This window comes from Sceloporus undulatus, chromosome 9 (genome assembly GCF_019175285.1).
Source record: "Sceloporus undulatus isolate JIND9_A2432 ecotype Alabama chromosome 9, SceUnd_v1.1, whole genome shotgun sequence".
Classification (NCBI taxonomy): Eukaryota; Metazoa; Chordata; class Lepidosauria; order Squamata; family Phrynosomatidae; genus Sceloporus; species Sceloporus undulatus.
The window spans coordinates 22039990-22061046 of record NC_056530.1 but is presented as its reverse complement, the minus strand read 5'-3'; the positions used below and the strand labels follow the sequence as shown (position 1 = coordinate 22061046).

General features: G+C 45.6%; 1 protein-coding gene across 4 annotated transcripts in view; it reads right to left on the bottom strand.

Moving 5' to 3' along the window:
* Positions 1–17775, bottom strand: part of HIF3A (hypoxia inducible factor 3 subunit alpha) — a 48664-nt gene extending 30889 nt beyond the window's left edge. The window contains exon 1 of one of the 4 annotated variants that reach the window (XM_042439043.1): positions 17694–17775. Coding sequence is in view for 1 of the 4 variants with exons in the window: in XM_042439039.1 (XP_042294973.1) it covers positions 13853–13878 (26 nt within the window). In the remaining 3 variants the exon portion in view is untranslated. Of the gene's footprint in view, positions 1–379; positions 418–9772; positions 10048–13852; positions 13983–17693 lie in introns of those variants that run through there. The other 3 variants (XM_042439039.1, XM_042439041.1, XM_042439044.1) reach the window with 3 other exon arrangements.
* Between the last annotated feature and the right edge of the window lie 3282 nt (positions 17776–21057).

The following is a 21057-nucleotide window of genomic DNA, read 5'->3' as shown; positions in this document are numbered from 1 at the left end:
GAAAACCCTATGAAATGTATGGTGTCACCGTAAGTCGATAGATGACTTGAAGGCACACACACAAGGCACCAGATCCTGTTTGATCTCCTGTTCTGCACATGTTGACTGGCAATTATAACAAATATATTTAGAAATGATGAATGCATGAAAGCAGTGGGCAGTTGTTCTTCTGGAATAACTCACCCAGAACAGAAGAAAGTATGGCTTTGTTTATGGATTAGTGACTCTCTAGTCCAATACTATAAACTGATACAAGGAAGGAAGGTGCAGCATTAAATTGCTCCAACAGAAAGGTTTCCCTCTCCAACTATGCTCTCATAATAATCCTCACCTTTCACATTTATACATAACCAACAGTCAACATACATGTTACACTTACGTGTACCAATACACTAAGTATTTTGGGAAATTAGCAGTGTGGAGTGTAGTTGCCTCTTGCTGCCAATACGATCACTGTGTAGACAGAGAGACAGAATTGTGTGTTTTACTTGTGTTGGCCGATGACCAAAATGAAATCTGATTGATAGACAGACGGATATGACAGATAAAAGAAGTTATTCATATACCGGGATTCCTTGTTGAGAGCCAAATGCAGCTACTCGTAGTGCTGAGCAGGAGCACTAATTCCCTACCCCTGATTTTACAATAAAATGCACCTTCCACAATGTGGGGAGGCGATGCACCTAGGTGAGCATATCCTCCAACTGTCCTGACGTTGGCAAGTCACACTCTCTCAGCTTCAGAGGAATGCAATGGCCAAGAAAACCCTATGATCGGGTCATCTTAGGGTTGCCATAAGTTGGAAAGGATATGAAGGCATGTAACAACAAAAGATTTGCAACCCGTTGGGGACTGTCCACTTCTCACCCTACTGGAGTAGAGAGCCCCAGATTCCCAAGGCAGACTGGGAAAGGCCGGAGCACCTCTCTGGCATTCCTGGGGAGGGAGCAAGGATGCTAAATGCAGCTTTTCCTTGGCAGATTTCCATGGTTCCCTGGCTGAGCCAGCAGAGAAAGCCAAGAACATACATAGCGTGTGAATAAACAGAGAGAGCCGGAACAGAACCTCCTCACAGCCAAGCCAGAACCGGAGCCAGAGACGTTCCTCGCAAGCAGCGCCAAGGTTACGGCGCCCATGCTCCCAGGCTCACCCAGTGCCCTACAAAATGCAACTGACGGAAGAGTGGACCCAGGAATCCTGGCTTTCTGCTATGCGCCGATCTCTCATGTGAGGCATCAGAGTTCAAGAACATCCATCCCTGTAAAAACCCACAAAACATCCACCACACACACACACACACACTCCTTGGTTCTGATTCCGAATCCTGACACCGTCTCCTCCCACGGTATTTTACCACTAGGCTGCAAAGCCATTCCAAAGCTGAGAAAATAACACAGATGTCCAGATTCCTCCATCTTTCCAAATCTCCCTTTGGCAGGAAATCAAGAGTGCCTTTCCAACACACACACACACACACACACACACACACACACACACACACACACTTTCTCTCACACTTCTTAGTCCATCTCTTTCCGCTGCACAAAAAAAAGCTAATTTGAGTTTCTGCAGAAGAGAGGTTGCAAAGAGGTGGTTTCTTATCCGCATGCTTTGTAAAGCTCCTTAGGTGACCTTATTATAGGACAGTTATGGGGATAATGAGAAAGACTTTGTATAGCACAATAAACTCCCTGAAGGAAAGGTGGAATAAAAATATAATAAACAATTAGTTTTCTGAAGTTGCCTTAAATGACACAGAGCAATTTGTGGATTCTCGTGATGTCTGGCACATCTGTGTCACCCAAACTTAAAAAGGGTTGGTAGTTTAATCTGGGGTTTAAAGTCCTATTCAATGTGATATTTTACTGTCTTATCTATTTATTGTTTTTGTATTATGACTGTACTTTTTTGTGACATACACAGCAGGCAGCATTTTGTGAGGAAAATTCACTCCTGTGCCTAATGTTTGTTCGTGGGAGTAGGACTGCTAAACTGAGAACTAAAGTGGGCTCCTGTACTTTAAATGGTTGTGTTGTTGCGTGCCTTCAAGTAATTTCTAACTTACAGCAACCCAGGATGTTCTGGGGCCGAGAGTATGTGACTCATCCAAGGTTAGCCAGTGGGTTTGTATGTGTGAGCAGGGAATCAAACCCTGGTTTTCAGAGTCATGGTCCAATGGTCAAACCACCCCATGGTTGCATTTATGGAAGGAGCCACAGACAGATTGCATTTAGTGGCATCCTGTTCAGTTAGAAAACCTGAGGCGCATGGCAAGGCCTGGATTTGGAGGCCACTACCTTGCACCCTCAGGGCACCATGCATCGCCACATATGTTGGGCCAGAGCATTTGAGGTCAAGGCAGGCCTCAGCTTGAAGCAAATGCTGCCGAAGGAGCCTTGGGGTCTCTCTCTTGTGGCCTTGGCGAGGCCAAGCTCCATGCTCGGCTTGCAAAGCAGCATCAGCCTCAGCAGCCGCCCTTCCCAGCCGCCAGCCCCCACTTTCCTTTGGAAGGCAGCCCAGAGGCCCCATGCTCAGGCCAGGCCTACGTGAGAGGAGCGACGGGAGGGGGCCCTGGATAGGCCCAGATCAGCCAACCAGCGGCCGGCCTTTTTCCTGTTTGCCTGCTAATTTCAGCTGGGAACACTGCAATGCCATTGGGTGCCGGGTCTACAATGCGCAATGCTCGGCCCGTGGCCAAATGGGCCGGCCTTGGCAGGATTGCCAAGCTGCCATGGGGTTGTGGGTCGAAGGGACCAGCCAGAGTGGAAATGAGGGAGAAAAAGAGCCCCACGGAAGAAGGAACAGCTAAGTGGGAGAAACGCACAGAGGGGGAAATGTGCTGCGTTTGGAAAGCCACAGTCAGTGGAAAAAAATAAACTGCATTTTTGTCTCTCAGGGATCACTCCAGGTCTCCTTATGACGCTCAAAATGCAAACCAGAGTGCCTACCACTTTTTGGGAAAACCATAAGCATGTGCAAGGTGGCCAGATGTCCTAACCACAAAGAGGACAAGTTACCACAAAATGTTGAGCGCTCGAGAAAAATGTAGGATATTACAAAGGCCATGGTGGAAATGAGGGAGAAAGGGAGCCCCAAACATTAAGAAAAGCCAAGTGGGATAAACGCATAGAAGGATAATGTGCCACATTTGAAAAGCCCAAGTCAGTGGCAAAAATAAATCTCATTTTCACCTCTCAGAAATTGCTCCAATTCTCCTCACAATGATCAAAATCCAGAGTATGGACTGCTTTTTTTTTGGGGGGGGGGATGGAAAACCATAAGCATGTGCATGGCGACCCAATGTGCTAACCACAAAGGAGGACTTGCTGTAAAATGTAGGGCATTCAATAAAAATGTAGGTCATTACAATACAAAAGCTAAACACACTGACATGAATGTAAATTCACGCTTCTTAGTCATGCTCAAAAGGGAGGAAGTTTTGAAATCTCTTCTGGACAGAAGGCCGAAATGGAGGACATGTCCTGGAAATGGGGGCTGTTTGGTTCACCCTGGTTCCATGCATCTGCTTTTATATTTTGGATTTTTATTTGTTAATTATTTAGTTTATTTATATTTCTCCCAGGATGGGACCCAAAGCAGCTTTTATGATGACATTTTTATTGAAAGCTCTCTCATAGAGGCCTCCGTTGTTGTCTTTCAATATAACAGAGGTGTGCATTCAGCCTGCCATATTTAGGGTAAAATACACACATACATGCACTTTCAAACATCATTTTAAAATATATGATTCAGAGCAAATTGCTGAAGGCCATTACATGACACACACAAAGCAAACCCTCTGAGCAAATGAAAAAAATGCTTTCATGTTAAATTGAGGAAATAAAGCAGAAAAAAATACCTTCCCAGTTCATATTTCAATACCCCTACCCATCCCCACAATTATTTTCATACCAATGCTGTACATATATATTAGAGCTGGCATGGCATAGTGGTTTAAGTGTTGGACTAAAACTCTGGAGCTGAGGGTTCAATTCCTTGCTTGGCCATGAAATCCACTGGATGATCTTGGTCAAGTCACACTCTCTCAGCCCCAAGGGACACCAATAGCAAACCTCCTCTGAACAAATCTTGCCAAGAAAGCCCCATGATAGGTTCACCTTTGGGTCTCCAAAAGTCAAAGACAACAAGAACAACAACAACAACAAACATATACATTAATTCACTGTCTCAGGAATTAACTTCCATCACATCTACCAGTTTGGTCCATCCTAAGTACTCTTAATTAATATGGAGAAACTATTGTATCACAATTTTGTACTCATGGTCAGAAATTGAGATCTCCTGCTTTATTTTGCAAGCGTGCAAATCAAAGGGAGAGAAAAATTATCCCAAGGTCAGGGATTCTGGGAGTTCAAATCCAAAACATATGGCAGCCCAAAGATTGAGCATCACTGCCTTAGGCATTGACCTCAAACCTGTCTGGCTCCATTTTGGACCTGTCAACTGGCCTTGGGTGTCCTCGTTGTATTTAAAACTATATATTGGCACAGCCCTTAGGGTCAAGGATAAGAATAACTCTCCTTTCTATTTTCAATATGAGACAATTCTGATATTTCCAGAGGGCTTTTTAGGCCGCTTGGTGGCCATGGTGCCCACCACAAGGGCACTGTCAAAGAATAAAGCATACATACTCTAGCCTTGGAGATGGTGACATAACGGTTCGTCCATGATTTCCTTTCCAATGCCAATCAACTTTAATACCTGTGCCCTGAGTACGTTCTATAGAGGTTACCACATTTATAGTCAGTCATTTCTGAGATCAAGAGACAAGAAGGCACCTTATATCTCCCTGGAGAAACTCTTTTGAAAATACGCCTCTCACAGCGCCTGTTCCATAACAAAGCAACAGACAAGAGTTCACACAAAGCCAGTTCCAACACATTATTATTACAAATGTAGGTGGGGAAATTTGGTTTCCATTTTCAGCAAGCATAGTGAAAACAGATCATTCAGCTTCTCCAAGGACAGGAGGACAGACTGTATAAGGCACTGAGAACATTTTAGTTTGGCAAACCTGGAGGTAGGCATTTGGGGGCAAAGACAAACATTCCCTGCTCCTATAAAATGTTGGCAATGCCTTGAAAGACTGCTGCTTGTGGTGTGTTTGCACACGCACTCTCTTACAACAAGGATGCATCTACACTGTACAAATAATACAGAGAGGAAATTATAACCTGCAAGAAACAATTCAAGCACTCTTTGGGAATCTGTCACAATTGCACAGATGAAATGTTCGGGCAGCAACAAAAGATGAGCCATGGAAAGCAAAAGAAAGATGCCCAAATACCAATAGAGGAAAGTCCCTAAAAAGATGTCAATGCAATCGATAAAGATTACAAAAAGTGTAGCCATGGCTCTGTCTGCACAGGCCAGGGTTGTCCAGGGGCAGCTTGGAGTATCCTGGGCCTACAGCTGACCCAATGTGTTACCTGGCCCTCTATTCCTGAACCGCGGAGGTCGACCTCTTTCTAATCTCTGAAGTGAGTGAACTATGCTGGCAACAGATGCGCCAGACAGGTCAGCAGGATGCCCATGCAGGCAGCCACCATAACGGGAGAATGAAAGGCTCTGGGTTTGCCCAGACACCTCATTCTGACCTCAGAAGTGAGTGACCCACAGAGACACTGGGTAGCCCAGCAAAATGCCCATGCATACAGCCACCACAATGCAGAATGAAGAGCTCTGTATCTTCCCGGACACCTCATTCTGATTTCAGAAGTAAGTAACCCATAGTGGATGTGCCAGGCAGCTCAGTGGGATGCCCATACAGACAACTGCCATAGCACAGGAATGGAAGTCTCCGGATCTTCCCGGATACCTCATTCTGACCTCAGAAGTGAGAAACCCACAGTGGCGGCAGAGGTGCTGGGCAGCTCAGCGGGATGCCCATGCAGACAGCCTTTGTGACGCAGGAATAGAGAGCTCCAGATCTTCTGGGACACCTCATTCCAACCTCAGAAGTGAGCAAACCACAGTGGCAACAGATGTGCTGGGCAACTCAGTGGGATGTCTGTGCAGATAACTTCTGTAATGTGGGAATAGAGGGCTGTGGATCTTCCCGGGCACCTCATTCAGACCTCAGAAGTGAGTGGCCTGTGGTGGCAGCAGATGCACCAGGCAGCTCAGCGGGATGCCCTTGGAGACAGCCATGGTATGGGACTGGAGAACTCTAAATCGTCCCGGAAGATCCAGAGTAACAAGTAATTTGTTTAATGCATTGTAAGATTGTTATCCCCTGATTTTGGTGTGGAATGGTCTGGACATTGTCCAGACTGCTCACACCAGAACTAGAGTTTGGAACATGTGTCATCCAAACAGGATGATACCAAAACAGGAGGAGGAATTGTTCTTTAGGCCCCTGTAGACAAGGCTCTTCTTCTTTCCTCATAAGCAACCTATCCCCACTCTCAATGCAGTACTAAGAAAAGAATCTGGGACAACTCCGTTGCATCGGTTGAAATGATGTTTGAGATCAAAACACGGTTGAGTAATTGATCCCATCACAAACCAGTTGTCTGCTGTCTAGATACAAAAGAACCGTTCCCCTTTAAAAGAAGGGAGGAGAATTAAGTGATCTATAATGGGATGAGGGTGTTGAAAGATGGACAGTTAATCTTCATGAATGAAGTACAGTATATCAGTTACTGGTTGACCTGCAAGCAGACATGCCTAATTTTATACCTCTGGAAGAAAAGTAGAGTCATGTGAAAGATATAAGGCAGGACTTCCAATTCTGGAATTCAAGTGTTAGAAACCAGGGATGCAACCAAGAACTGCAACAACAACAGAATTAATCATGAGGATGAGAATCTTGGCCCAACCTAAAAGCATAAATTGAAAGAGAAATGATAAATATAAACTTTTGAGCTCTCAGCCTTGAAATACAAAAAGAGAGTAAAGTGTTAGGGAACATGCACACCACAGAAATAAAGCAGTTTGACACCGCTTTAACTGCTATGGCTCAATGCAATGGATTTCTGGGATTTGTAATATTGTGAAATATTAGCCTTTTTGGTCAGAGAGTTATGGTGCTGCAAAAAACTACAAACCCCAGGATTCCAAAGCATTGAGTCATGGCAGATAAAGCCGTGCCAAACTGCATCATTTCTGCAGTGCAGCTTTGACCCCAGTCTACCTGTCAAAATTTCAAAATTACCAAAACTCTGACTTGGAAGTTCTTAGAAGTGAATGAGAGGGGGCTTCCGTTACTACTATTGTTCCTCTTTTAGTTATTTGGAATAATAAGTCTTCACAAGGTAAACTGTTCAGACCATATTATCTAACTTGTTCTCACAACTGCCCTGCCCTGCCCTGCCCTGCCCTGCCCTGCAAGGTAGGCCATGGTATCATCCCCATTTTACATGTGGAAAAATGGCCAACCTACATAAATATCTCTGCCTCAGGGAGACCAGGATTTGGTTCCCCGCTTCTCTATGAAATGCACTGGATGCCCTTGGCCAAGTCACATGTTCTCAGCCTCAGAGGAAGGCAATGGGAAACCTCCTCTAAACAAATCTTGCCAAGACAGCCCCATGTTAGGTTCACCTTTTGTTGTTGGTGTGTGCCTTCAAGTCATTTCTGACTTACACTGATACTAAGGTAAACGTATTATGGAGTTTTCTTGGCAAGATTTATTCAGAGGAGGTTTGCCATTGCCTTCATCCAAGGCTGAATGCATGAGACTGACCAAAGGTCACCTAGTGTGTTTCATGGCCGAGCTGGAAATCAAACCCTGGTCGCGAGAGTTGCAGTCCGACACTCAAATCACTACATCATGCTGGCTGTAGGTATGCCTTAGGGTTGCCATAAATCAGAAATGACTTCATACACAGAAACAAAATCACAGTTAATCTTAATGCATCTGAGATTAGGGGAAGATGCATCCAAGGGTATTATGCCATGTCAACATTTTCTGAGCACCTACAGATAATATTGATCACCCTCACTGAGTAATCAGCCAGCAACCATACACACAAACACCTGGAATATGAGATTTGAGGCAGATGGCCCTTTTTAAGCTTAGAAAGATTCCAGATACGATTTCTGAAAAGATAAGCACTAACTGTCCAACAATCACAGCCTCCAAAAGATCTTCAGAGGAGACAAGAATTCCTGTACAGAAGGGTCTGTTAGGTCTGCAAGGAGAAGAATTTCATCCCCTATTAGACTTGCCAACTTTAAGGCACATCCGGCCCTGTTTGCTTCATCAGAATTTTTCTGATGAATCCAATCGCCAAGCAAAGCCACAGTTCTTACGTCCAGAAGACCCAAAGAGCTCCATCCTTCCCGGAACCTCCAGCCAGTCATTCCCAGCTATGAGACCAAAACAGTAATCCCGGACAGTCCTCTGCTAATCCAGAAACACACACAAAATAAGCCATGCATAAGTGCATCCAACCTGTGGTCCAATTTACAGGGAGGGAAAACTGAGGCACAGCTTCAGCACCATGTACAGAATAAGCTAGTGATGAGACTCTGGAAGAGGATTCAGGAACTGGGAGAATACCTCTGTCTCAAAGGCCTGACACAGCTTTTTTCTCAGGGCCAGAAATTCCAGGAAGTCTGAACTCAGTACTCCAACCTTAGCTTTCCACAGATCAGTATCATTCCCTCCCAAATGGCAAAAGAATATTTAATTCCTCATCCATGGTCCTAAGTTATCATCTGTCCACCAGAGTAATGGCACCGTTTGAACCGGATTCCTCCGTTCCCATGAACAGGAGCAAATAAATAAATTATGTAACAGCACCATCACAAAATTGGAAGAGACCCCAAGGGCCATCCTCAAAACACACCCGACAGATGACTATCCAGCGATTGTTTAAACCCCTCCATTTTGAAGACAACACAGTTCTGATGTGGTTTAGCAAGATCTGGGGGGTAAGAGAAAAAGTAATAAACCACTCACCCCCAAAATTCTGGATCCGAACACACAATTCGACACCTACATGGTTTTGGGTGTTGAGCCAAACCCTATTTTTGTACACTGGTTCTACACTGGTGAGTTTTTCTGACTGTTTTTCGATCTCTGTACAAACCAAGACTAGCTTGGGAACTCCAGGAAAGTTTGGGTCAGCTGGACCTGAATGCCACAGAACTTGAAACAGATCTATGGTTGGAAAGGAACAGTCGTCTAAGCATGGGCTGGGAAAAGCGGACGAGAAAGAAGGAATAGAAGCTCTGAATTTCTTATACAGTAACTGCAAAAATGAGACAGGAGGAAAGGAAAAAGAGAGGAGGAACAGACCAATGAAAATGAACAGATAACAGAAAAGAAGGAAGAGTGAAAGAACGAGAAAAAGAGGGAATGCATGAGAAGACGAGTGAACATACAAAGAGGAACACAAATGTGTGCTAGAGAGAGGTATCACAACAGCTTGTGAAAAGTAAAGTAATAAAAGCATAATGTTGACAAGTGAACAGAGAGGAAGGAGAAAACACAAAACGGGTTACATGGAAAAGAGAAAAAGTACGGAAGAGAAAAATAAAAAGAACAGAAAACCACACAAATAGGAAAGTCAGAGAAGAGGAACGCAGGGAGGAGAAAGTCAAGAGTAGATAATGGAAGAGAGTGATCCTATCAAGGGGGAAAGGGAGCCAAGTGCCGATGAGGAGGAGGAACATGAACAGAGAGATGGGTTGAAAAAGGGAAGGCACCAAGAAGAGAAAGAAAAAGATAACCGGGAGGGAGGCCAAGGCAAGAATGCAGCTGCTCCAGCTGCCTCCTGCCCCCGGCAGTGCCCACACTTACCATCAAAGGAGGCTCCTGATGGGCGGTGTGCCCACGGGGCCTGCTTCCTGCCCAGTCGCCCTGCCGGCTTGCGTCTTCCATCGACCTCGGACTCGCTGCCAACCCCAAACCAAGAAGGCTCCTCTCCATATAGGAACTGCCCCCTACCTCCGCCCACCGCGTCATGGCCTGGCACAGGGGCAGGAACACGTGATGTACACAAGACCCATCATGTGTTTGTCCTCCGGCACACAAGGGCCACGGGCTTCCCTGCCTGAAGGAAAACAGTCAACAGCAAAGGCTGAGGAGGAAGGACATGTGCGAGGAGGAGGCTGGGTTGGGAGAGATGCCAGTCAGTCCGCCTGCAAAGGGAGAAACGCTGGAGCAGAAAGAGAAGAGTGAGAACGTTCCGGGAATGCCACTAGGAGGCGATGGTGGGTGGGAGGCAGACATGGGGAATTATGCCAAGGCAAAGGCAGGGGAGAAGACCCAACACCGGAAGGAGTTACAGGGCACCCAGGATCCATGCCAGGCATGGACATTTCACTAACCAGAAATGGGTGGACCTAGCTCAAAACTTGCCCAAACGTAAGCAGCTTCTTCAACATCACGATCAAAGGTGGGCATCACAAAGACCTGGCACAAAGGGTTTGTCTGCAGGGTCAGCAAGAGGATAGGTGGATCATGCAGCTCCATAAGGCAGAGGAACGATACCAAAGGAAGTGGGCTTCTTTTATGAACAGTTCAATTGCTACTGAGTAAGCTCAAACAACAAAGATTCATATGGATACTTTAATAAAGACTAACATATGAGTTGTAGCAAGAGTTTTCGTGGATTATAACCAACTTTGTCAGATACAGATGTCATTCGCTTGCAGCAATTTTACCCTAAATGTGGTAGCCTTTAAAAAGGAGAAAAATGGGCAAGCTCCATCGCAGGCAGCAGGGAGCAATGCCAGGGTGGGCAGCAAAGGCCATGCATGAAATAGCAAGGGACCTAATATATTAAAATTCTGGATTTAATGAGTGGAGATTTAATAGATCACAGAAACCACCTTTTCTGGCAAAGACATGGAATCAAGTAGCTAGAAACTGGGAGTGAGATTCAGATCCCAGGTTTCTGGCTCTCTGGAAAAGAGTGGTAACTAGCAATTACAGCAGATGGACTGAGGGGCTTCAAGAGTCAGGTTCCTAGAGATGGAAAGAATATTCATCAATATTTGGAAAATGCTCCAAAAATGTGCTTGAGAAATCCTGGCGGGAAGAATCCTGGATTGATGAGAATCTTCAGTTTAGGACTCACTTTGCGCAAAATTCACAAAAGAGGGTTTTTTTGGCACAAAATTTTCTGTGCAGAAACTGCTGCTTTCTACATAAAAATGCCACATGCCAGTTTTGCATGGAGTAAGTCCTGAACTGCAAATAGTTTGCGTAAACTAGTTTTCGAACACTTTCTCTCAATGGGAAGAAAACAGCAGAAATTGCTTGTTGCTTCATTCAAGAAGAAAACCAGCGAAATATCACACCCCTAGTTCCTCCTTCCAGAACACTGCTGTTTCAGAACAGCTTGAAAGAACTATCTTTTTCAGAAGACTACATCTTTTCCTTATTTTTGACATTTTGAGTGTTTATTTCTAATTTGGGGGAAGAAGAGGGAGTGGAGAACAGAATATATCTGTTCTCTGCTAAGATCTCCATTCCAGTTCTGCAACTGTTAACAAGAACCGCAGCCTGCAAAGCAAAAAATAAAAAGGTTTTTTTCCCTTTTAAACCACTCAGTTTAAGGTCTATGTTGGCCTCATGCCCTTGTTACTGGTGGAACGAGGCCAGTTTGGTCCGACCCAGCAACAGAGGCTGAGATTCTCCATCAGGACATCCGGCGCGGCAAGTTCTGCAGCCCAGAAACCAAGGAGAGCAACGGAACAACACACCCACCTGGGCACTGTGGCACTGCCAAGGGCATATTCCTCGTCCTCTCCAGCCAAATCACACCCAAATGAGTGACCCATGTCCCAAAACTCAAACCTGCACAGAACCAAGAAAGTGCGCACTGTACAGAACTTCTCAGGCAGGTGTCCTCACCCATACCCTCCCTGTGTCTCCAAAGAGCTCCGTCACCCTGTTCCTAGTCGCCATGACCCAATTCGGTGACAAACCCGGCAGTTTGACCTACATCTTGATCAGTACTTGCCTCCCTGCATGCCACCAGAGCTGGCACACTTGCTCTATGCCAGGACCTCTTATCTGTACTTTTAAAAGCCTTTGACCCTTCTGATCAACTGACCCATCTGTCCCTTTTCTTCTCTCATTCCTAATTTCAGTGGCAACTAAAACTCCCATAAGGGCAAGCAGTTCCACACGGCTACTGCTTCTTGATTCTTCCTCCAGTTCAATTCTTCCTTTGGGATTCAATTTTATTAATTTTTTGGTTTTTCAATAAACCTCCTCCCCGGCTGCCAAGACTAGTCTCAGCCCCGCCATCCTCCGCATGCCCTTGGCTGCCCGTTCCACTGTCCAGCATTTCCCTTTCCGTGCTTCCTCCCCTCCGCTACTGTACAAAATTCCCTGCCAACTTGCTTTTGCCAAAAAGCGTACAGAGCAGCAAATGCCAATCCCTAGGCACATTTTTTAAAATTCTCCTTCTTTGCCAGTGGCTTTTAAATATATACATATATATATAGAGAGAGAAAGATAAGCAGGGAATGCTGTAAAAGTAGGGCAAGTGGTGCAAAGGTGGGTGGTTTTTTTTTTGCAAATCTAGAATATTTTTTTACAACTTCCCCTCATTTTGATCCCCCCCCGTCACTGTTTCTTCCCCACTGCCCCCCCTCCTGAGTCTAATCCATAGGATTAGGGTCTAAAAGGCAGGCAGCAGAGAGAGAGAGAGAGGCCATGACAGAAGATTGCAGCACTGTCAACAAGGTTATGCGGAGAGATTAAGCCAGGGGTCTTTTTGGGTTTCATTCCAGGAGATCTATGCCTCCATTGTGTTGACTGGCAAGAAATGTGTGCTGCTGGTGGACCCAAGCTAAACTCTCCCCTTCTTCCCTGCCCCATTGCCTCTCCTTCCAACTCTTTCAATTGCTGAGCTGCATTTGGCACAGATCCCTACTGTAATCTACTGGATCTCTGCTCTGCATTCAAGAGAACATGTCTTTTCTCCCCTGCGCTCTGCAGAGGCACCAATTCCATGCACCCAAAGAAATGCACAGATGCAAATATTAGTAATAATAATAATAATAACAACAATCCTCCATGACATTGGTTGGCCAAAGGCACAACCTGGCCGCTTATGTCAAAAGGAAGAATGATCACCTTAAGGTCTCTGTCATTCTCTCTCATGCACACACACAACAAACACTGCACACCAAATATGCCTCCAGCCTTCCCCATGGATCTCCAAAATGGTGCACAGCAGGGCAAGGAAGATCCCTGGCCATCTGGGGCTGGGGAGAAAGGGATCCACTGCCCTTTTTCTCTGCAGAAACCAGGTTGGGTCTCCTGTGCAAGGGACCAGCTTAGAAGATAATAGGGTAAAGGGAGCTTCCCACTAACTCCCTCTATGGGACCCTGGAAATCCAAGCACCCAACTGGGATCTTTGGGGGGGGGCTGGAGGGGGAGGAAAGACAGCTGGGCATTTGCTGTCAAACTTTCCCCTTCCCTCTCATTTAGGAAAAAATGGAATGAAATCCCCAGGAGAGGATAGGTGTTTGTTTCTTTGGGGGGAGGGGGCACCCAAATGGGAATTTGTAATTTTGGGGGGGTTGGTTGATGATGATGATGATGATGGAGGAAAGACAGCTGGACATTTGCTATGTCCAACTTCCCCTTCCATTTAGGAAAAAAGGAAAGGCAATTCCCAGGAGAGGGTGGCTTGTTGTTGTTGTTTCCAGGGCTAATGCCAGATTCTCGCAGAGATGCCCCTAGGGGTGCATTCCTTTGCAGGCCCCCTCTTTCCCACCCACCTACCCACCCCCCACCCCCAAAAAAGCCCTTAGCAAGGCTTGCTGCAGGCGCCTCTGCCTTGGAGAGGAGAGGAGAGGAGAAGGGCTCAGGGGATGATGCCTGCCTGCCTTGGATGCCTTACTGCCCAGCCTTACCTTGGGCACTGCAAGCCATTCTCCATGGCTGCCTGGCTCTCTCCCTCTCCTGGGCTTTGCTCTGCCTGGTTCCGCCTGCCTTGCCTTGCCTTCTTGCCTTGGCTGTGCCTGCGCTCTCCTCCTTTCCTCCCTTCCCTCTCTCCTCTCTTCTCCTGCCTCTCTCTCTCTCTCTCTCCTTTGCAATAAAGCCCCCTCCCCTCCTGGGTGACTCCCACCGCCCCTCCCCTCCCCAGACCGCCCCCTTCCCCCCCCAAAGGTTGCCCTTCTCCCCCCCTTTCCCCTTGCAAAGCCAAGCAACCGCCTTTGGCACGCCTCCCCAGCCCTTGGCGCAAGGGGATTGGGCCCTGGGGCTGCCACTTCAGGACCCCCAAAGAGGGGGGGATTCTTGCTGACCCACCACCACCACAGCAGATTCCCCCCCCCAAAAAAAATCTGGTCTCTGCCCCTCTCTGCAGAGGAAGAGGGGAAATGGGGATGGAGATCAAGGGCACCAAAAGGCTGGAGAGGGAAGGGGAGGCTGAGGGCCCCTCTGGAGTCACACCTGTTTGGGGAAGAGGGAGATGAAGGTGGGGATAGGGGTACCAAAGGGATGGACTGGGGAGGCAATGGAGAAGCTAATTCAGAGTCACACCTGTTTGGGGAAGGGCAGGTGAGGATGGAGATCAGGGGCACCAAGGGGATGGAGAGGGGGAGTTCCTAGTTGAGGGCCAATTCGGAGTCACGCCTGTTTAGGGAAGAGGGGAGTTAGGGTGGGGATCAGGGGCACCAAAGGGATGGAGAGGGGAATGGATGGAGAAAGGGAATTCCTACTTGAGGGTCAGTTCGGAGTCACAACTGTTTGTGGGGGGCAGGAGGAAGAGGGGGTCCAGGTGGAGATGAGAGGCACCAGGGGGGATGGAGGAGATGGAGATGGGGAATTCCTAGCTGAAGGCCAATTCGGAGTCACACCTGTTTGTGGAAGAGGGGGATTAAGGTGGAGGTCGAAGGCACTAAGGGGATGGAGATGCTAATTCAGAGTCACGTCTGTTTGGGGAAAGGGGGGTGAGGTTGGAGATCAAGGGCACCAAAGGAATGGAGAGGGGAAGTCCCTAGCTGGAGGCCAATTTGGAGTCACACCTGTTTGGGGAAGAGGAAAATTAAGGTGGAGGTCAGGGGCGCTAAGGAGATGATAAGGGGAGATGATGGAGAGGGCGAATTCCCAATTGAGGGCCAATTCAGAGTCACATTGTTCTGTGGAAGGGGGTTCAGGGTGGAGATGAGGGACACGATGGGGATGGAGTGGGGAGGTGATGGAGAAAGGGAAATCCTAGTTGAGGGCCAATTCACACTCACAGCTGTTTGTGGGCAGTAGCAGGAGACCAGACCAGGTGGTTTGCAAGAGGCAAAAGTGGTTGGGGAGTATCAGGAAGGAGAGAGGTCCGTGAAAACCAAGGGGCGCATTGGATTACTGGACCATCCATGACACAAAGTGAAGCGACTTCAGAGTTAAGATGTACGCAACTATGCAAAGGGCTCCTTCGGAGCTCGGTAGGAAGCAATGTCTGGAAGCAACTGCATCTAAATGTCTAGAGTTGGGTGGATGTGTGCCCAAATACTACGATCAGGGTATCTGTGTGCCAAAATGTCAGGATTTGGTTAAATGTGCTGAAAATATCTGCCCCGATAGCAGGCCCCTGCCTCCTCCCAGACATAGTTAGCCTCACAACTTAGCCATGGGGGCCATAGCCTGACCTCCGTTTTTTTAAACCTGCCCCATAAACCTACTGGGTGCAACCTGGCTCCCAGGTAAAGCATCTTCCCTAGAGGTTGGAATGATTGTGTGAGTGCGCCCCCAAGTGGCAAGGAAACAATCTGACAGTCATATGATTTTTATTGTAATATTATTGTACAGTACTACTACATTGTTGTACTAATACTACAATAATAGAGTAGGACTGCCACATTCGCTGGGGCTAAGGACACCGGACCCCCATGAAAGTGGAAAAACCACAAATAAAAGAAACACTAGTTTTTTGATCTGGGAGAACACCTCTCTAGGAATCGCCAGGTCCTCCAATGCAACTCTATGGCTAACGTCTGCCAGAGGTGGACCTTAGAATCATGCTGGAGGACCTACAAATGCCTGGAGCAGTGTTTTCTCTAGGGACCTCTAGGTTCTCCAGCACAACTCTATGGTCAATTTCTGGCAGAGTTGCACTGGAGGACCTAGAGAGAACATATTAATCAAATCCACAAGTAATCAAACCCACAAAAGTCAAAGCCACAAATGTGGAGGGCCAACTGTATCTAATTTAAGATTTGATATTATTGTGTTATATATGATTTAAAAATTATATCATCCTTTCATGTAAGTGATTTATAACAAGCAGCACACCTGGCAGGTTTGTTCTGAATCCCAGAAGGCTGCAGCCAATCACTAAAAAGAGATATTTATTAGCATTATTCATAAACAAGACTTAATGAACGAACAAGGCTCCATCCACACTGTAGAAATAATCCAGTTTGACATGGGTGGTTTGGATCCGAACACAAAAAGTGTATAAATGTAATAAATACGCCTTCTGATGCTAAACTGAGGGAAATGGGAGGCAGTGGCAGAAATACTGGCCGGATTTATGGAGCCCATGTTTTCAGCCGTGTGCCACTCCTCCGCATGTAACCCTTCCATTTCTGTTTTGGAAAAATCGGTCCAGAGTGCCCCAAATCGAATCAACAATGCATTCTCGTTTGCAGCAATCTGCATCTTTTCAAAAGACGTGGGGGAAACCCGGTATCAAATATACTGGGATAAGTGGCATTTCAGGCAGCCGCCCCGCAAACTGCACCAAATGCACTCAGTGCAAATACTGTATGAACGGCACGGAAATAACCCGGTTTCCACACCTGATTATTTCGTAGTGTCAATGAGCCCACAGTTAAGAATCGCCAGAGGAAGCCGATGGAAGAACCTACCAAAGAAGAGAGATCCTACTCCTGTTGTCCACTAGAGGGCAGTCCTGCTTCACCATTCTCCTCCAATCTCCAAAGGAGCTAGACTACAACTCCCATCACCCTCACTCAGCATAGACTGCGTGTCCCATCTGCCACAGCTGGAAGGAGGGCATTTCTTCCCCGGAGCATGTTTTCTTAAGCAGCCTTGCAAACAGCCCAAGCTTTCCTTGTGAGCCTTCAAATCATTTCAGACCTTTGGCAATGCTCAGGAGATTTTCTGAGCAAAGGTTTCTCTGGGGAAGATTTGCCAGTGCCATCTTCTGAGGCTAAGACTGTGGCTCTTGCCACACTGCGGAAACAAAACAGTTTGACATCACTTCAACTTCCATGCTTCAATGCTATGGTATCCAAAGCAGTTTGCACTCAAATAACTCAGTGACAGGGAGAGCAGAGATAGAGGCAGAATCTTGCCCTTTCCAGACCTTTTGGGCAAAACCATACTGCTGCATCATCTCTTAGCTTGCCTCTTCTTCCATAATGGCAACGTCTGCCATCTTGACCACGCTCTGAAGTTGTTTGGCCACAAACCGTGTCCCAACTTTGGTCTATTAAATGCTGAAGGGCAGGTCACATACTCTCAGCCCCAAGGAAAAGTAATGGCAAACCTCCTCCGAACAACTCTGGCCAGGAAAAACCCATGATAGATTTGTTTTAGAGTCACCATAAGTCAGAAATGACATGGAGGCGCACAACCAGGGACTCATTTTCTGCAATGAATCTGGTGCCATCATAGTTGTCTTGATCCATCCCACATCCCTGCTGCATTTGTTTTGTTTCCTGCCCCATCGAAATTCAGGTGCTGGATTTAAGGGATTGGTTTCGCGGATGGAAAAATCCGATCTGTTCTCACCAGGCGGCAAGGCGGCAGCTGGATCCTCTCTTGGTCCCAGCGATGCTGAAAGCAGTTGTTGAAAGCAAAGCCTCTCGCAAAATCAGCAACTAGGCACTGCGCAAGCAGCCAGGTGAAACAACTTCTCCCTGAGGATGTAGTAAAACAAAAGGAAATTGCTACGGTTAGGGGGGGGGGGAAGAAAATCTATATCTATTGCCATGATCTGTGACTGAAGCGGTTGCCCACTTCAGAATTAATGCACTTTAACTGCCATGGGTCCATGCTATTGAATCTTGGGATGTATAGTTTATTGTAGCACCAAAGCTCTCCGGCAGAGATAACTAAATAGCTCACATAACGACAAATTTCAGGATTCCTTAACATTGAGCCATGGCAGTTAAAGCAGTATCAAACTGTATTAATTCTGCAGTGGAGATGCAGCCAAGGACAAGAGTTGAGGTTACTTAATAGTTCCAAAGACTCCTTGTCCATAGAACTGCGCTGGAGGAGCTACAAATGCCTCGCAGAGTATTCTCTCTAGGAATCTCTAGGTCTTTCAGTGCCACTTTCAGTTAAAGTTGACCATAGAGTTCCACTGGAAGACCTAGATATTCCTAGAGAGAACATATTAATTAAATCCATGAATAATCAAATCTGCAAATACCAAAGCCGCAAATATGGAGGGATGAGTGTGTGTGCATATATGTGTGTGTGTGTGTGATTTAAAATACAGTACATATACTGAGCCATGGATGAGTCGACTCAGATTTTTTTGGATCAATTTTTTAACCTACATTTCTAGACTTATGCATAAGTATATACAGTATAGTAATAGAATTTTCCCTGGTAAATAAGAATACTGCCCTTTTTAAAATGTTAGCAGAGAGAAGAATGCAACTCTGTCACTCCTCCATTTTCACCGACTTCGAATCCGCGTCCCTCTCCCGTTCGCAGGTGGCAAACGGAGGGGGACAAAATGGGGTGTGAATATTTGCAATTTTCCATTTTCGCCAGAATGGATCCCCTGCAAAAATGGAGGGGCTGCTATATTTTGTAATTCTTAACATTTTATCAGTATGGGATTCTGAGAGCGATCATCTTCAAAAGGAAGCTTTTGCAAGCGTTGGCATCTATGCCAACATCAGAAGCAGCTACTACTAATTCCATCTATACTGAGAGGTGCCAAGTGTAAATTGCATAGGAAAAGCATCTTGGGGCCATGGTATCTTTATGTCTGGGCATGAAGTATGACAATCCTTCCGCAAATGGAACGGACGATCACATTACCTCGAAAACAGAAATAGGATGAATATCCAGTCCTCCTAGTCATCATACATTGGCTTCTTGGCAACCAAGTCTCTCTTTGTCTGGGCAAACGGAGACAGATGCTCAGAAAACACATGTCCCATCCCATCCCACATGCCAATCTTGCTGCCTCCTAGACACCATCTATATTGCTTCCCCCTTTGTATTTTAGGACAGACATTTTTCTGCCAGACCTTGGAAACGTTCCTTCATGGGACTATATATACCCCAGAATCCTCATCCAGCAAGGTGGGGGATTATGGGACTGGTAATCCAATCCCCTCCTCAAAAGGGACAGCCCCAGTCCTTCTCTCTGAAGAACCTCTGAACAAATAGTTTTTTGTGGGGTTTTTGGGGTACGAGGCCATGTTCTAAAAGAGTTTATTTCTGTGGCTGAAGATGAAGATCTCAAAACTATGGATGCTGGCTGTGTGAGCCTCCGACTTCAGTCTGAACAAATCTTGCCAAGAAAAACCCATGATAGGTTCGCTTTAGGTTGCCGCAAGTTGGAAATGTCTTGAAGGCACACAACTAGAAGAAAGCCACGTATTGTGAATGTTAATTTAATAATGCCAAGAATTTTAAGGGTGTCGCTGGCTCTGTCCAAGGTGTCAATGGAGCCACTGCCACAAGACGGACTGAACCCTTTGGAAAATGTTGTCAAGGACTTAATCCAAGCCCAAAAGGGAGCTGGTTCCAAACCGTTCCAGCTGCCCAAATGCTGAGAGATGGGAACCAAGGGGCAGAGAGGGGATTGCAAAGTGTGGAGAGATGGCCAGAGTCTGGCCGGAGATGGCATGAGGCCGGTGGGAGGAATTAGTCCCTTGACAAAGTGGAGCCCTTAATGGAAGTGAAAGGAGATGACAAAACAGACTGGGAAAGAGACGGGCATCAAGGGTTTCAAGACTGGCATGATGCATTGCATGCCACAATAACGTCATTTGCAGACACTCAGAAGAGATGCCAAAGAGCCTCTGGTGAGACGAAAAATAAAAATGCACCAAGACAGACAAAGGCTGCATCCACACTGCAGAAATAATCCAGTTTGACACCACTTTAACAGCCATGGCTCAATGCTATGGGATTCAGGGGTTTTGTAGTTTTTTGTGGCACCAGGAGAGTTGAGGAGAGATATTAGACAAACGATTTAAAGGAATAATAAATAAATAAATAAATAAATAATACATACTCTTAATAAATAAATTGACCCCCCCTTTAAAACAGGATTAAATACAATTAAATTAAATTAAATTAGATTCAGATTTGTACAAAACTTGTTCCAATTCAAAAGCAGTATCAAAGTGAACCACATTTTAGCATGGTTTCAAAGTCAAGTTCTGTTTCCTAGAAGAAAAACTAATCTCTACTGTATACTTTTGTTTGTTTGTTTGTTTATCTCCCAGCCCTTACTTTTCTATTTTCCATTTATTCAGTTGAATACAGACTAGTCTATTAAAGAATGGTCTATCAAAAACAAAAAGCTTCATCTTCATGAACAAGCCATTAATGTGAGCATTAAAACTGCGTTCTACAACCCAAATAAAATGTATATATTTGCTATCTAATGGTATTAAATCCAGCTTCATAACATATTTAGCCAGATATACAAAATTCATGATTCAACCCCCCCCTCCTTTTTTGCCAGAGCAAATTACTGTAGTTCTTCTTGTAACAGTTTATAAAGATCTCCTTGCTCCTAAAACAGTTTTTATATTTCCTTTCAAAATAGGCCATTTCTGCAGAACGAAAATTCACACTACAAATAATGATTTAATTTCAATTATGCCTCTTTTGTGCTCTTCAGGTTATATAACCTTAATTAAAAAGCAAACCTGGAAACAATTTAGTTGGAATTAGGTAAGAAGATTACTCCCCATCCAATTAGACCTTTTAATAATAATAATAATTATTATTATTATTAGATAGATAGATAGATAGATAGATAGATTATTATTTATTATTATTATTATTAACCTTTATTTATAAAGCGCTGTAAATTTACACAGCGCTGTACATACAATCTTTTTAATTGGACGGTTCCCTGCCCTCAGGCTTACAATCTTACAAAGGCTTACAA